The following is a 15,774-nucleotide window of genomic DNA, read 5'->3' as shown; positions in this document are numbered from 1 at the left end:
CGAAAATAATGCATTTATTTAGATAAAAAATGGATCGTTAATGGAGGTATGTGCTATTCTATGTTATGTTATGTCTGATTTTGCTTTAATGCTATATGTTCACTTCTTCGGGCCTGATTATTGATCAGTTATGTTCAGTGTGTGCAGCAGCTGCAGAGGATCTGAAGTTCTTCCCAGGCTTCCATGACTCGTAACACACCTGCAGACCAACTGTGTGTCATGTGTTGCAAATCCTTTACTATCCCCGTGTGGCCAGCAGTGATTACTGCAGGGCTAGGAACAGCAGTAGGTTTGTCAGCACACAGCTGAGCAAATCTAGTAAACAACCAATCAACATAAAGGACAAATGACGCAAAAACTTTATTTGAAGTGATTGTCAGTATTGTCATTGGCAATACTTTAATTTCACAATATACATATGTAAAGAATGGAAAAGCCTTTAAGTCCCATCTCTAGAGTTAGTTTTAATGATCAGTCTCAGATAGCAAGTTCAGTAAGAAAGATTCCCTCACAGGAAATCAAATTTTGTGGCTACATAGAATTTTTTAATGAAGAGTAATTATTTATCTGCTGTAGTGGCTTTATCCCTCTTCTTCTGCCTCGTCACCCTTTCCATCTTCATCTTTAGCTTCCTCTGTTTTTTCCACATCTTTCTTTTCCTCTTCACCTTTTTCTTCATCTTCCCTTTTCTCCCCTTCTTCTTTTTCCTCTTCCTTCGTCTCCCCTTCCACCGCTTTCTCGTCTTTTCTTACCTCCTCTTCCTCGTCATCCTCATCCTCTACCTCCTCTCCTGTCAGGCGCTCCAGGTCTGTGATGCGGTATCTCAGGGCTTTGTCGGCGCTTTTGTAATTTCCCAGAATCTTCTTTAGCTTGCTCTGCATCAAATCCATAGTGTTATACAATCTGTTGACCTTCTCCTCCAGCTCTTGCACCTCAGGCAAAATGTTAGCGGGGTCCAGCTCGATCAGACCGTCTTTCATTAGGATCTGCCGGCCTTTCTCTTCCAGCATGCCTTTAGCGTCCGGATACTCGGTCAGAGACTCCATCAAGTCGTCCTTGGACAAGCAGAAGAGGTCTGAGTATCCGATGCTGCGGATGTTGGCTGTCCGCCTGTTCCCTGCTTTGCTGCCTTTGATATTGAGAATGCTGATCTCACCGAAATAGCTGCCACTTCCCAAGACAACAAACTGTGTGACACCATCGTCTGCAACGACTGCCAGTTTCCCATCTTTGATGATATACATCTCGCGCCCGATGTCGCCTTTCTTGCAGATATAGTCTCCAGGGCTGAAGACTTGAGGCCGTAGCTTGAGCACCAGCTCGATCAACAGGCCAGCCTCGCAGTCCGCAAAAATCCGAACTTTTTTGAGCGTCTCCATGTGGACCTGGATGGCAATTTCAGCCTTGAGTTTGTCTGGAAGGTACCGCAGCACCTCTCTTTCATCCTGTGCCTTACCGTTGTTCCACAGATAGTCAAACCACTTGATGACTCGCAACTCAAGCTCCTTGCTGACTTTTCGAACCTTTAGATGAAAAGAAAGCACATTTAAAAACACAATTAACATGATTCTGTTTCAAAATTTAAATGGATTGAAGAGGGCCATTACCTGCATATATTGCTTGATGTTGTCGATTCGGGCCTGAAACTGGGCTTGGGCAGCATTCATGTTGGAGATCATGGTGGCGATGTTTCCTACAATTGTGGCGAAAATCAAGACTCCAACTAAAAAGTCAGCCACATGGAAGAAAAACTCTGAGTCCAGAGCTGGTGGTGGTGTTTCTCCGATGGTGGTCAGGGTCAGTGTGGACCAGTAGAGGCTGAACGAATACTTCCTCATGGGCAGTCCAAATGCAGGCTCCTCTGGATCATCCAGAGCTGGGTATACCCAGTCGTCGGCCCCAAAACCAATAGACTTGGAGAAGGAGAAGTAGAAACAGGCATTCCAGTGGATAATAATGAGGATGTACATGATCAAGTTTCCGATGCGGAAGATGTTGGGGTAATTGGTTTTGGTCTCTGTCCTCGCGAAGAACTCCATCAGGCGTCCGATTCTCAGCAGCTTGTTGATGCGGATCTCTGGGTAGTTGAGGCCCAGGATGAAATAGAAGATGTCGGTGGGCAGCATGGAGACAACATCAAGGCGAAACTGGAAGCTGCTGATGTAGCGATCCCGCAGCAGCTTCTCATCTTTCACCAGCAGACCTTGTTCCAGGTAACCTGCATGTGAAGAGATGCAAGAACATATACACAACATAAGTTTTATACGAGTAAAAGTTCCAGAGAAAATAAAAGTTTGCACCAAAAGTATTCCCTTGTACTGCTGCAATCACCCCCTGATTGCACACCGATAATCACCCTTTCAAACTCATGCTGCGTGAGTGATGATTGAGGTATCTCACAGTAAAGAATGTCAGCACTCATATAATTTAGTTTTATATTTGTTCACATTTTGGTCAAATTAGTCGGAGCTGTAATCAGTCTTTATTTTCTGATGATCAGTGTCTCATTGTAATTCAAATGTAAAAATGCAGTGATATGATAAATCCAGGATGGGAAATATTTCTGTCAAAGAAAACGTTAAAATGCTCAAATGTTTGGTTTGCATATTTAGAGTACATTGTATTACAACACTACATCAAAACAGATCTGAATGCTTCTTTGTGCAAACTTGCTGTGAAACGATCAGTTTCAGTGTATAACTTTATACCTGATATATATCAGTTAACTATACACTAATATATATATCGCTGCTCATTCACTTTGAATGCGGTAACGTGATGTGTTGCATTTGGGCTCTGTTGTCAGGTCATCTCTTCATGCAACAGTGGAAGCACCAGCCAATCACATCGTGCTTAAAGAAGTTCTCGAGAGACAACTAGTGAACCTGGTGTTTTCTCATCTGGCTGAGAATTGTATTTCCTGTCTACTTCTTTTTAGCATAGCATTGATAGCAAGCCTGGAACGTTGGCTCGAAGCCGGCTGTGTTTTGTGTCCCACGCATGGAACTGGGATTCAATTGTTGGGCACGCTCACCATAAAGTGTTAATGCAATGCATTTATATAAGTGCAGTATAAGCAATGTGGGACACAATTCATGGTCCTTGTGTGAACCATGAACTGTGCAAAATACATCTGGCTTCAGCAGAGTTACAGTCTTTTTTAGTACCATACACACCTGTGTGTTTTCCTGGATAGTGTTTTCTCGCTGAACTGCAGTGATAGTAACACAAAGAGGTACTTTTATTAAATTACTCTAAATTCCAGGGCTCATATTTATCTCTGATGAACTTTAGAGTGCAATTTCACACATGCAGTCCAAGAACTGTGGATTTGTGTCAGTTTTATGTTTTACCTGTTCTGGTCCTGACAAGCATATCAGCCAGGTAGACCACGTCGGAGGCGTAATCCAAAACAATCCAGTAAAGGATGAAGTTGTCCTGCAGCTCCTCAAAGCTAGCCCTGGAGAGGAGAAGGCCATCAGCAGTGTGTTTGGTTGAATTAATAATGTTGAGCACCGACTCCATTTTGTCCTGTTTGGCCACTACTGCTACAGTTGATGTGAAGACAATCTTATAAGTCAGCTCACTGCTAAAATCACATGATATGTATCAGCCTCCCATTGGATAGGACATGAATAATACTCCATGAGGAAATATGAACATTTAACCTCAGGGAAATTATTTAACTGGAATGACTGATTCTAAGATGTTACCTGGCTATGATCGTGGTCCAGTTGTACATGACTGGTAGTGTGATGATGAACAGCCAGTTGTAATATAGATTCCCAGCAGGATTAATGACAAACAATTCTTTGGGTCTAAAAAGTAAAAGACAGAGTGAATTAAATAGTTGAGAGCATGCAGGAGTAGAAAGTTGTTTTAAATGATGTACTTACTTATCTTTGTCCTTGTCTTTGTCTTTGTCTTTGTCCTTTTCCTTTTCCTTTTCCTTTTCCTTTTCTTTTTCTTTTTCTTTTTCTTTGTCCTTGTCCGTTTCTTTTTCCTTTTCCTCCTCTTTCTTTTCCCCCTGCTCTTCTTCTTTTTCATTTTCCTCCTTGTTGTCTTCCCCCTTTTCTTCTTCTTTTTCCTTTTCCTCCTCTTTGTCTTCCCCCTGCTCTTCTTCTTTTTCCTTTTCCTCATTATCCTTCTTACTGTAACGAGAAAAACGGGACATTAAACATTCTTCACTCTGCTAAAGGTTGTTCATCATGACATAATTACTCTTTATTCTCCTTATCCTTTTTCCTTTTTTGTCTTTTTCTCCCTGGAACAGGAACAATTATCACATTAATTAAAGTCACTGAATTAACTTTAAAACAACGTCAAATAAAAACCAGGGTTTCACTTATCACTGTTTGACTCATTATTGTACTTACTCCTCACTGTTGTTACTGTTGTTCACATTGAGCCGACAATGAGGGTTTGATTGAAGCGCACGTCTGGAACAAAGACAGAGAGTTAATCAATGACCAGTCCTACTTTATTGTATGAACCGTGCGTCCTCTGTTTGAATGAGGGTGACACAAGGTTTTACTTACAGCTCGTCCTCTTTGCTGTTAGAGGTGATTTTCTTTGCAAGGTGAGGAGGCACGGTGAGGTGGTGATGGGTGGCTGAGGTGGTCATGGCAGCAGATCTGATGAAGACAAAGCAAAGGTGGAGCATTAGTGAAGGGTCGAGGGGTCGAAGTCAGTATATTGTCCATCCATCCATCCATCCATCTATCTATCTATCCATCAATCATCTATACAGCTTAATCTATGTGGGTACTATGTGTAGTACTTCTCATACAATTGTAGAGCATCAAATGTCTTTGCTGATTAGAGCAAAAGGTGAAAATACCTTTCTTTAAAACTGTGCTGTGCTGAAATACATCTGCAGTGTGATATTACAGAGGCACAAAATAAAATCAACAAAATGTATAGATTTGTTTATAACTCCACATCTGTCCAGCCTTTCAGCTCATAGATCTTTGTGCATGTCACATCTGCTGTAATATTCTCCTCTGTAGAACTTCTTAAATATTGTAAAATAGTTTGTTTGACACATCTGGGTCTGTGTGTGAGTTAAAGACAGCTGTGTGAAAGTAGCCAGACATCGTGACAGGTTAAGTTCAACAAATCAGTTGAGACTAACTGTATTATAAACACGTGCGGCTACAAAAATTCCTTGAATAAATTCCGTTCCCTATGAGTGAACTTACCTTTTCCTTGTTAATATGACGTAATGTCCATTTCTCTTTGCACCTCCTGTAGTTTTGTTTTAGGATCTGGAAACTGGCCTCTCACAGCAGCAGAAGATTTATAGCATCAATTATCAGATGCTAATTAAAATAACATCAATATGTTGCCAGACGCCTATAAGCATTGAGTCTGACTGTGTCATAGCGTCTCAGTGACCCTGATAAGGATTTGTGGATTAAGGGTTGGCTGAGAAGAGGTGAAGCAAAGTCACTCATCCAGCTTTATTTGTCCACTACAGAAGGAGATAAACTGTCAACTGTAGTTTGGACCAATCTCAATAAACTTGGTGGTGAGGATCCACAACACTGGAAACCATTTAGTGGTCACTTTTTCTTTTTTAAACTGCAACACGCTCTAATTTTCCTGACCAGCAGAGAGTGGAACCGCAGAGGATTTGATCTGCTCTCTCTCTCTCACTCACACACACACACACACACACACACACACACACACACAGACACACACACACTAGCATCTCCTGCTCACTCAGCACTCTCAGCCATATCCAGCCCTGATCCTATTAGATGGTGCAGAGTGTTACAGATTTCAGATCAGCTGCACTGGTTCCTTTCATATGAATAAGAATCACGAGAGGTGAGATTGAATCTGACCCTTTGTCAGTGTCGAGCGTTGAAGCTTGCTAACAGGAGATCCTTCTCCCCCTGGGGCGCGACTCACATCCTGTGCTTCTGTGGCTCTCCCTGTTGGCTGATGTGGTGTTTGTAGTTTTGTGAAAACTCATTTTACAGCTTATACTTGAACTGAGCATAGCTGCGGGTGAATCATACTGCTTCAGTGTCAGTGTCCTGGTATTATATTGAAATGTATAGTGATGCCTGTGCTCTCCTTACATGACCCCAACAAATAAAAAAAGACAGTCGACTACAGAGAGACATAAGAAATATGGTGAGAGACAATTTTTATGGTTGAGTTAAACCGAAGATGCTGCAGCTGAATGATACTCATATAAATGTTTCAACATCTAATTAATCACGACTGAAGCACAGTATTGCAAAATGTATTTTAATAAAAGACAGAAAAAACTACAAAGACAATCTTTAATTGTCAAATTCTGAAGTTGAAACACTTGTTTTGCCTCACAAAGAGCATGCACTGTATGCTAGGTATATATTTTCTTTTCAGTCTCTTTCAGCATGCCACAGCTTTTCCCTGCTGTGTTGGTGCACCTACAGCACCAACTGCTGCCTGTCATCTTCTGTCTTAGCAGCTAAAAGAAGAGCACTTAGGCTGGTGATGAGGGGAAAATAGCGACACTGCAGCAAGATCTGCTGCCATTCCAGCTGTGGCAGCCTAAGCTGCCAGCGGGGCAGCGCCGGCATCAGCGGCACCAGCGTCAGCAGCAGCAGGGACGTCGGCTGCAGCAGGAGAGGCCACATCTGCAGCCACCTCAGGGGCTGCTGGGGCCACGTCAACAGGGGCCACGTCGACTGGAGGCACATCCACAGCTGCAGCATCAACGGCAGCAGCATCAACAGCAGCAGCATCAACAGCAGCAGCATCAACAGCAGCAGCATCAACAGCAGCAGCATCAACAGCAGCAGCATCAACAGCAGCAGCATCAACCGGTGCAGCCTCTACAGGGACATCAACCACAGCTGGTTCAGCAGCAGCTGCAGGGTCTGCTGCTTCTGGCTCTGCTGGTGCTGCTTCCACTACAGCTGGCTCAGCTTCAGCTGCCTCCACCTCTTCAGCCTCCTCTTCCTCGTCAGAGTTCAGAGGGGCAGCAGCAGCAGCCGGTGCTGCGGCTTTGGGAGCAGGGTCTCCTTCCTGAGCATGAGAAATAGAAAGGAAATGACTTAGAGTTGATACATAGTCCACATAGTTTTGTCTATTTACAGACCAAAAACGTTTGGATAACCATCCATCCATCCATTATGTGCCACTCATCCTTTCATAGGGGGGCTGGAGCAAATCCCAGCCAAAAGACATTTGGATGGGAAAAGCATTCCACGGCCTGTGAGCACAAATGTGAGCTTTGAAAAGTGTGAGAAAACTACTCAAGTGACACCTCGAAGCTTTTGTTCGGAGATCACAGAGTCTCTGTATGAAAACGGTTGGCACAGAGTTTTACCAGAGGTCAGAGAGGTCAAACGAAAAATGTCCCACTACTTCCATTAAAGGAAAAAAAGGGTCCGGCTTTACATTGGAGAGTAATGGTCAGAATATATTGAACGCTGATCCAATTCAACCTCAAACCCTTCTCCTCATTGTTTTCCAATTTTGATCAAAGTGCAGGACGGTTCAACTTTAAAAGTGAAAAGAGCATGAAAACTTTTGTTTCCCCAGAGAAGATTTAAGATAATTTTGCTTCATTAAGTTTCAACTTAATCAGCTCTCTTTTTAAAGGAAAAATATAATTAACAAGAAAGCAAGTACAGGTATAAACAGTCAAATCAATTCCCATCAGTTTCAGGGTCCTGGTATTATGGATATTATCATTATTTATTGAGACATTTGATTATAACAGAGCCATTATTAATGTTAAGTGCTACTTTCAGGTGTCCCATGTTATTGGATTCACACATCAAACATAGTTGCACAAACAAAGCTGTGTCCATGCGTCTACTTTACCCACAGCCCTACAGCACGCAGAGTTAAACCTCTGCCTCACAATATAAAGGTGTCTGCTCACCTCTGTCTCCTCCTCTGATGCCTCTTCAGCAGCCACAGGAGCTGCGGGGGCAACGTCAGCCGGCGGAGGTGGTGCAGCATCAGCCTGCATCAATAAAACTCATTTAGCTCCTATTGAATTGTGACAGATTGGCTACTGTAGTGTAAAGTAGTGTTGTGCTCACCACTGCTGCCACTGCTGGATCAGCCTAAACAATACATGACACACGCACTTCAGTGACTATGACAGAGCTACGTTTGTGTCAAACTTTATGACATGAGTCTTTATTCCTGAGTCTAATAACATTAATAAACTTACAGGAGCATCAGCAGCAGGAAGGAAGGGGTTTCCAACTACTCCCTGGAAAATACACATTCATGATTAATGCCAAACTAACTAGATTGAAAAGCAGATGTTTTATTTTATTTTAAACTTCTATCTTTTCTTTATTTTCATTTTTCTTTTTCTTTTAGTGATACTGGTGAATCCCTTCTACCTGCTGCTGGTACAGCCTGTACATCTCCATCCACCTGAGGGCCTCATTAGCATGCGCTGCAACCTGCTGAAGAAATACCAGACGTCTCCAGACATGCTCGTGCAATTAAGCCAATTATTTGCTCTCTGTCAGACACCCATCACACTGTGCATTCGATGACATGACAAAAACATGGCATGACATGCCGTTGCAGACAGACGCACACAAAACATTTCAGAAACGAAGTTAGATGATCTCTTACCTCATTGCTTTCACTCCCTGGAACCTGTGGATTCAGAGGGGGTGGAGAGAAAACAGTGTTGTGTGATAATCTAACAGAAAAGTGTTTTTGTTTTCAGTGTTGTGTGTAGGTTAAATATTGAAAAATTGATCAGTCAGCAAATAGAAAGGAGGAAAGACTTACAGGGGCTGCCAAGCTAGTGGCCAGCAGGCACAACATTAACACCAGCAGCTTCATCATGAATCAGTCTAGACAAAAACATATAATATGACATATCAAAGTAATTATATATATTTGAAAAAACTAAAAATAATGAAAGACGCAATAAGAATATTAATTTATTAAATAATAAGATCATAAAAAAAGGTAAAATTAAGGGACAACAGTATTACTATGAGAGCTTCTGATATATCCAGGACAAAGTTTCTAACTACAATTCTGAAATATCTTCTTGACAATACATTACCTTTTCTTCCTGGTGCAAACAGCAGTTGAAAATGTGTCTTCTCAGGAATGGAAGGTAATCTACTTCATCTTCGCAACATGGAAGCCATTTATATACTGGAACAGTGACACTGTGACAGCCAATCACGTCTAGTGAAACACACAGACCTGTGTATTGGAAGAAATCTCCTTACACTTCAAAACTGGAAAAGGCATGCAAGGTTAAGGCCCCTCTTATAGTTAATTACACAGTATGCAAGTCTGCTTAGCACACATACCCCTGTCTTTTATTGCCCTGGAACCAAACTTAAAAAAACACACACAAGATGGCTCGAAGCTGACATAAGCAGTAATGACAGTGACTGAGAAGCACCACTTAGTTTGACTTGATAATATCAAGGTGTGTGTATATATATATATATATATATATATATATATATATATATATACATCTGATATCTGAAAATAACAGAAACCATATTTGTATTGAATGTTTAATGACTTTTAAGTGAGCTCCATATCCTAGTCATTAACATGGAGGAGGCAGGGTTTATAAGCTATACTACAGCCAGCCACTAGTTAGCGATCAAGTTGATTTCACTTTTGGAGAGCTGTCATGTAATCAATCTTTATACACAGTCTATGGTAAAAACTACCAGTATGATGAATACCTTGTGCATTGCCTTTGAATGACCCTACGACTCAGAACTACAACATTAAATCTAACTGTATATAAAACTAGTACTGCCTTCACTCGCTCGAAATAATCCTGCTTACAACAATATCATATATAAATCAGTGACAGTACACTTTTCCTGCTGATGTTACTTGTACTTATAATACTTGATTTCACTTGATACTTGACTAAAATAAAATGTCTAATCTTAACACTGCATTTGAGTATTTGAAATAGCAGGCCATTTAAACGGCCAAGCAGCATTTGTAATTACCTCAACACTGAAATTTACAGTAGGTGTGTGTGTGGTTGAAACACAAACACACATTGTCAATGGGAAGTATCTTTTTTGTGGTGTCTGACCTGAACTGATCCTTGTTTGCTTTAGCTGGTGTGGTCGCTCATCACAGCAATTTGGAACATTGTAGGTTTGTTTTGTGATTCTAAGTAAGACAATCAGACTTACTCTGTAATCTGCAAAACTGTATTCTAGGCAGTCTTGCCTCAAACCTGCTGATCTAATGACTTTCACTGAGATAACAATTTCTTTAATGGAACTTCTACTTATCTTGGCACACAATGATATCGCTTTTTTCTACTGCCTGAAAAATGTTAGATATTAAACCAATTATTGTCAGCACCAACAGGAATCCTTTTGGCAAATTGAAAATAAACCCTGCTTCTCAAGCAAAGCAATTTCCCTATATTTCTTACCCTGCTTCTTGCTGTGCCCTCGGTTGGACCAAACACTTTATGATTGCAAATGTACTGAAACCTCCTCTGTGGTAAATCTGTGATAATTCCCACTACTGAACACACCATGATGATTCTTTCCATTCATTGTGTAATTCATTGTGAAAAACCTTACCCCTAACTTTAACCAGGACCTTAGAATGTGTTATCTTGGATGCAGCTTTGTGCCTCATGAGGACTGATGCTCCTCATGACGTTTATGTTAAAGGGATAGTTCACCCGAAAATGCAAATGCACTCATTATCTAGTGTAGTTAATGTGTGAGTTTAAGGGGTAAACAGAGTTACAGTCAAATCCAAAACAATGGAAGTAAATGGTGATCGATTCTTCAGACGTAAAAAAGCAATAGAAAAAAACATAAGATGCCTCCATACTGCTCCTGTGGTGTCCCGACATTGAAATTGGACTCAAAACATTTACATCATGTTTTTAGCCCAAATGACTGTATTCACATGTGGCTCACAGTAGACATTTAGGCTAAAAACATCGTGTGAATTAAATAATCCCAAGTCAAATTTGAGTGTCAGGGTTTACGGACACTTGGATGACACCTAGAGGAGTAAGGAGGCATGTATTTTTCAGTTGTTTTTGATGTTGGAAGAATTGATCACCATTTACTTCAACTGATTGAATTTGACTAAAACCCTGTTTGACACTGAAACTTCTGAAGTGTTTTGTGGACTGAAACACTTCACCCACCCCTCCATCAGCAAAGTGGTGAGTAGAAAATGAGTAATTTTTCATTTTTGAGTGAACTATCGCTTTAATGCTTGAAAAGATCCTAAAGAGGCAACACACACACACACACAAACACAAACACACACACACACACACACACACACACACACACACACAAACACACAAACACACACACACACATTCAGACTCAGGGCGAATACAATACCATCCCTGCTGTCATGGCTGCTAATTAAGGCTTTTAAACCTGCTGTCAACATGTCCTCTGCTGTGAGTGATAGAAGTTATGAATGTATGTGATCTAAAGTTCCAGAGGAGACAACTTCTGAAGAGGAGACATAGCGTGACAGGAAGGCGCCTGTGCTTCTGTTATATTCTCTTTGAAGAGATGACGGTTAAGTCATGTCGTGACAGGCTTTCTTCCCCAGGGGAGTCAAGATTAGAAAAGACAGTTTTCCTTCATGGTATTTACTTTTTAAAGACACCGTAGGGAAATGTACACAATCACTGTGGTAACATATGCATACTGTGTTTTATTTATGATAAGCTACACCTGCATTTTATATGCTGGGCTCCAACTCTTTAAATCTTATATACGAGACGAGACCTGTGGTTTTCACTCCAATAATGTATCTGACAGTAAAAGTTATTTTTGTTCTATAGTCCCTCTTCTCCCCTTGCTCTCTGACCTGTGGTGTGGTGTCGACCAGAGACCCTCAATTGTTTTCATTTTATCCAAATATACAGATTTCATGATCACAAGTTATTCCTAATGCTTTTTACGGATGTCGTGGATCAGTTGGGTTCACCAGTCTGTGACTGCCACAAAATGATGAATCGCAGTCTCTGGGTTGAAGGTTAGTAGCTGACCCAAGTAAAGAAGTTTAAGTATCTTGGGTTCTTGTTCAGAGTGGGTGAAGGATAGATGGGTTGGTGCATCATCAGCAGCTGTAATACCAGACTGTTGTAAAGAGTTGGAGGTTTTTCTGGGCACACCCAACTGGAGGAGTCTCCAAGGTAGACCCAAGACTCACTGGAAGGATCACATATCCTGTCTGGCCTGGAAACACATTTGGATGCCTGAGGAGAAACTAGACGAGAGAATAGAAAGGGAGAGGGATTTCTGAAACACCAAACTTAGCCTGCTGCCACCACAACCTGACCTGGGATAAGTGGAAGAAAAAGGATGGATGGATGGATTATTTTTCATTTTGATGATACTCAAGTTTATTTTCTACTAAAACCTTCCAATGTGACAAAGGATTTTCATGTAGCCTCTTCATCAAATTATTTTTTTTCTAACAATAAAAGGGATCTTATTTAACACTAAAATAATACCATACTATCCAAGGGTATGGATGATAACCTTTTTGGGCTGGATGGCTTCATGAGATATAACCTCAAAACATAATGTACATCCAGCAAGTCTTTCCAGGAAAAATAATGTGAACAACACATTAGAACAACAGAACCAAAAAATGCTTGGAAAATTTGACTTTATTTCTTAAAGAAAATTACACAGAAGAAAAGCTTGTTGCTAAACACATGCAGCATAATTCTTGAATAGAGTGAAAATGCAGCATTTTAAAGTGCCTCATTTCCACAATACTTGTGAAAAATAATCCTGCAGTTGACAGTGGACAGAGGATGATGGCTGCTGAAGGTTTACACAAGTCTACAATAAGTTATTGTTAATCTTGACAACTACAAGGTGAAGCAGATCATTCCTCAGAACTGTTTCATTCTATGCAGATGATCATATCATAATGTGATTCACTATTGAAACAGTTTTCTTAGTAAAGAGCTATTTTATGATCATCTCAGCATTTTTATGTTAACTCAAGTAAGAATATATAAAACAGATATTCAGTCCTAATCAGGTTAAAGGTCATGTCTGGATGTGAAGGTGGAAGGAAGAGTCGTGCTTCCTTTTCATTTCTGTCATCAACTTCACGCCTTTGCTGGCATCTGCAAAAGATAAATGAGAAATTTTAAGCAAATCCTTTATTTCCTATACATTCAATTTAATGTGACATTTTCCGTTTACACATTAAATGCCAATACAGCTTTGAGTAAAATGCATTGTGATATATTGATTGATAATTACCTGACTTGTTTGTGGGGGCTGGTCCTGGAGAGGCTGCAGAGGATCCTGGGATGGCAGAGGGTTGGCATCAAATGATGGAATCTGAAAAAAAGAAGAGCAATTTTTATTTAATGGAAGTAAAGAGAAGACTCGCAATTAATCAATCGAAAATTTTAAAAGCTATTTAAAAAACAATTTTCTCTCACATTCAAGCCTTGCTGGGGAATATTGGGAATATTTTGAGGAGGGTAATCAAAGGGAAGAGTCTGTGGGAAAAAAACAAATTCAGGTGGTGAATAAAAAAATTTCCACAGCGAAACAAAAAGCAGTTAAGGGAATCATGGTTGATATGAGTTGATAAATTCTCTCTCTCTTTTTTTTTTACCTGAGGGACGTTCGTCATTGGTGGGATGTTTGTAATTATCTGAAACAAAAATACTCAATTAGTACTGTAAAAGTATTTCATATTTACATTATGTAGAATCCAATATGTCAAAAGTTTGAAATGTTTACCCTCTGCTGAGAGAAGTCATAGGGGTAGTACTGCAAAAACAGAAACATATCAATAAATGTAGTTGTTGTTTATTGTACCAGACATATTCCTATGAGAAGAAAAGTTTTTTTCAATCATAATACTGAATGAAAAAAGGAAAAAACTTACAACTTCCACACTCTGTCTGCCAGGTGGCTGAGGGATGGAGTACTTGATGAAACCATGGTAGGGCTGAAGTAAAATGACAAGGAAAACAATCACTGAAAAGTAGTGAACATTGGATGTTTCACTGCATTATTTAAAATGATGTAGCTCAGGAAAACGGTGTGTTTTCTTACCTGGCCTCCATTTGAGCCACCTATACCACCAGGGAATCTGTGGGGATAAATCTTCACAAGAAAAACACATAGTTAGACACTGTACCACTGAAGAAATATTTCAATAAATAAAGAATACATATTGAAGTGAAACTAAAGGCTGTATATGGAGTAGGAGGGAATGGATCATACCAGTTCCACACTGTAAGCACCAGGAAGTCCAGTTTGTGGGAGAGGCTGAGCACCTGCGAAGGGATTTTTCATCTGGATGGATGTAAAATGATCAAAATGGTCAAAACACAATTGATTCCACTAAGATACTTTTCTGCTTGGTCGAGTCTGTTTCTCTACTGGACCTTTCTCAACCATCCATCCATTATAACAACACTTATCCTTTGCAGGTCACAGCTGAGGGAATTCCAGCTGACAAATGGCGAGACGCAGCGTACAACCTGGTCATGAGTCCATCACAGGGCCAACATACAGATGCTCACATTCACACCTACTGCCAGTATAGAGTCTGCTAACCCCACACAGGAAGACCCCCACCCACCAGTACTGGAACCAGGAGTCTTCTCGCTTGCTTAACAGTACTTTATGTGATTTAGATTTTACTTATGCTGACTTACTCATAATGTATACACATGATTACCTGAGAGGGTGGTAACTGGGGTCTGGATCCTGTGTAATGAGTCAGGTAATGAAAAGCTGACTGAAAATAAAAAGAGAGGCAGAAAATTCAATTTAATGATAATGGAGAAATCCAACAGAACTTTTTCTATCTTCTTCAAACTTACTGGTGCAGCCGAGACTGTGCTAGCCAGACAGAAGAAGATGATGGCCAGGTTCATATTTGCAGAGCGTCCAAGTCCTTCAGAGATAAAATGCATCATTACAATTTAATAAAAATCAAATCAAAGTCACACTGGATGGCTGCTTCCTATTGGAGGAGCAATCCATGGACTAATGTTCAACTTACCTTTTGCAAAAAAAGAATAAATAAATGAGCACAGGAGAGGTTGATGGATGTTGGAAGTGATGCCTGTCGTATCTTCTGCATGTTTCTTTGGCCTTTTATACGGAGCCATCTCGCCGGAGAGCCAATCACAGTTTATGGGAGTGATGTTGTTCAATGAGTAGGTGCAGGTGTCTAGTCTTCAGCTTTACTAAATGACCAGTGGTCAAATCCACTTTCTGTGTAATAGCAGACTCTGTTTGATTACACTGTCTGAAGCACAGCACGCCTTCACGCTGTTTGCTCCTCACTCTGCCACCACTTGCATCATACTTGTGCATCACTATGCCATGTTATGTCTATTACACACATATGTGCTATATTGATGTAATATCGTAAGTTTTTCGAATTGCTTGAATGTTGATTGTGTTTCGAAGTCATGAGAGCAGCAGGAGAGAAGAACACACAATCAAAGACTTATTTCCACGTTCTTACAAACTGAAAGTAGAGTAAAACTTTGTTCATGTATGAGCTCGAATAATCAATTGTTTTGGATGTGTTACAGAGGAAAACATCACGGAAATTAAAAGTTAGCTTATTACGAAGGGAGTGTGAGAGTGCGATCTGATAGATGAGGATTCTAAAGTGAACTAATAATATAGGCATGCTTTCTCTCATGTTTGTAATGCTGCAGCCTCATGCTGAAATTAATCAAAATGTATATCTTTGCAACAGCAATCCACATTCTGATTTGTCATTAGCATA

General features: G+C 40.4%; 3 protein-coding genes across 5 annotated transcripts; all 3 read right to left on the bottom strand.

Moving 5' to 3' along the window:
• Positions 1-341: 341 nt before the first annotated feature.
• On the bottom strand, positions 342-5,621 carry cnga1a (cyclic nucleotide gated channel subunit alpha 1a). Its single transcript, XM_020100313.2, has 8 exons — positions 5,202-5,621; positions 4,539-4,634; positions 4,377-4,439; positions 3,897-4,151; positions 3,714-3,818; positions 3,354-3,460; positions 1,608-2,218; positions 342-1,523 (listed from the first exon to the last, which is right to left on the bottom strand). Exons 2-8 carry the CDS (start codon positions 4,622-4,624, stop codon positions 582-584), a joined length of 2,169 nt encoding a protein of 722 aa, XP_019955872.2. The 5' UTR covers positions 4,625-4,634; positions 5,202-5,621; the 3' UTR covers positions 342-581.
• Positions 5,622-6,248: 627 nt separating this feature from the next.
• On the bottom strand, positions 6,249-9,143 carry enam (enamelin). Of its 3 annotated transcripts, none has more exons than XM_069530815.1 (8): positions 9,056-9,143; positions 8,773-8,837; positions 8,611-8,634; positions 8,370-8,432; positions 8,192-8,233; positions 8,058-8,081; positions 7,895-7,978; positions 6,249-7,029 (listed from the first exon to the last, which is right to left on the bottom strand). In XM_069530815.1, the coding sequence occupies exons 2-8, from the start codon at positions 8,827-8,829 to the stop codon at positions 6,553-6,555; spliced, it is 771 nt and encodes a 256-aa protein (XP_069386916.1). In that variant the 5' UTR covers positions 8,830-8,837; positions 9,056-9,143; the 3' UTR covers positions 6,249-6,552. The 3 variants fall into 3 exon arrangements, with proteins under 3 accessions (XP_069386916.1, XP_069386915.1, XP_069386917.1); XM_069530814.1 differs by having other exon boundaries at positions 8,370-8,435; positions 9,056-9,140; XM_069530816.1 differs by lacking the exons at positions 8,192-8,233; positions 8,370-8,432 and having other exon boundaries at positions 9,056-9,139.
• Positions 9,144-12,643: 3,500 nt separating this feature from the next.
• scpp5 (secretory calcium-binding phosphoprotein 5) lies at positions 12,644-15,176 on the bottom strand. Its single transcript, XM_069530546.1, has 11 exons — positions 15,034-15,176; positions 14,852-14,925; positions 14,707-14,766; positions 14,247-14,318; positions 14,076-14,126; positions 13,906-13,968; positions 13,758-13,787; positions 13,630-13,668; positions 13,451-13,510; positions 13,266-13,346; positions 12,644-13,126 (listed from the first exon to the last, which is right to left on the bottom strand). The coding sequence occupies exons 1-11, from the start codon at positions 15,140-15,142 to the stop codon at positions 13,109-13,111; spliced, it is 657 nt and encodes a 218-aa protein (XP_069386647.1). The 5' UTR covers positions 15,143-15,176; the 3' UTR covers positions 12,644-13,108.
• Between the last annotated feature and the right edge of the window lie 598 nt (positions 15,177-15,774).

Source organism: Paralichthys olivaceus, chromosome 8 (assembly GCF_024713975.1).
Source record: "Paralichthys olivaceus isolate ysfri-2021 chromosome 8, ASM2471397v2, whole genome shotgun sequence".
NCBI classification, from domain to species: domain Eukaryota; kingdom Metazoa; phylum Chordata; class Actinopteri; order Pleuronectiformes; family Paralichthyidae; genus Paralichthys; species Paralichthys olivaceus.
The sequence above is the reverse complement of the archived record's forward strand: the minus strand, read 5'-3'. Positions and strand labels throughout refer to the sequence as shown.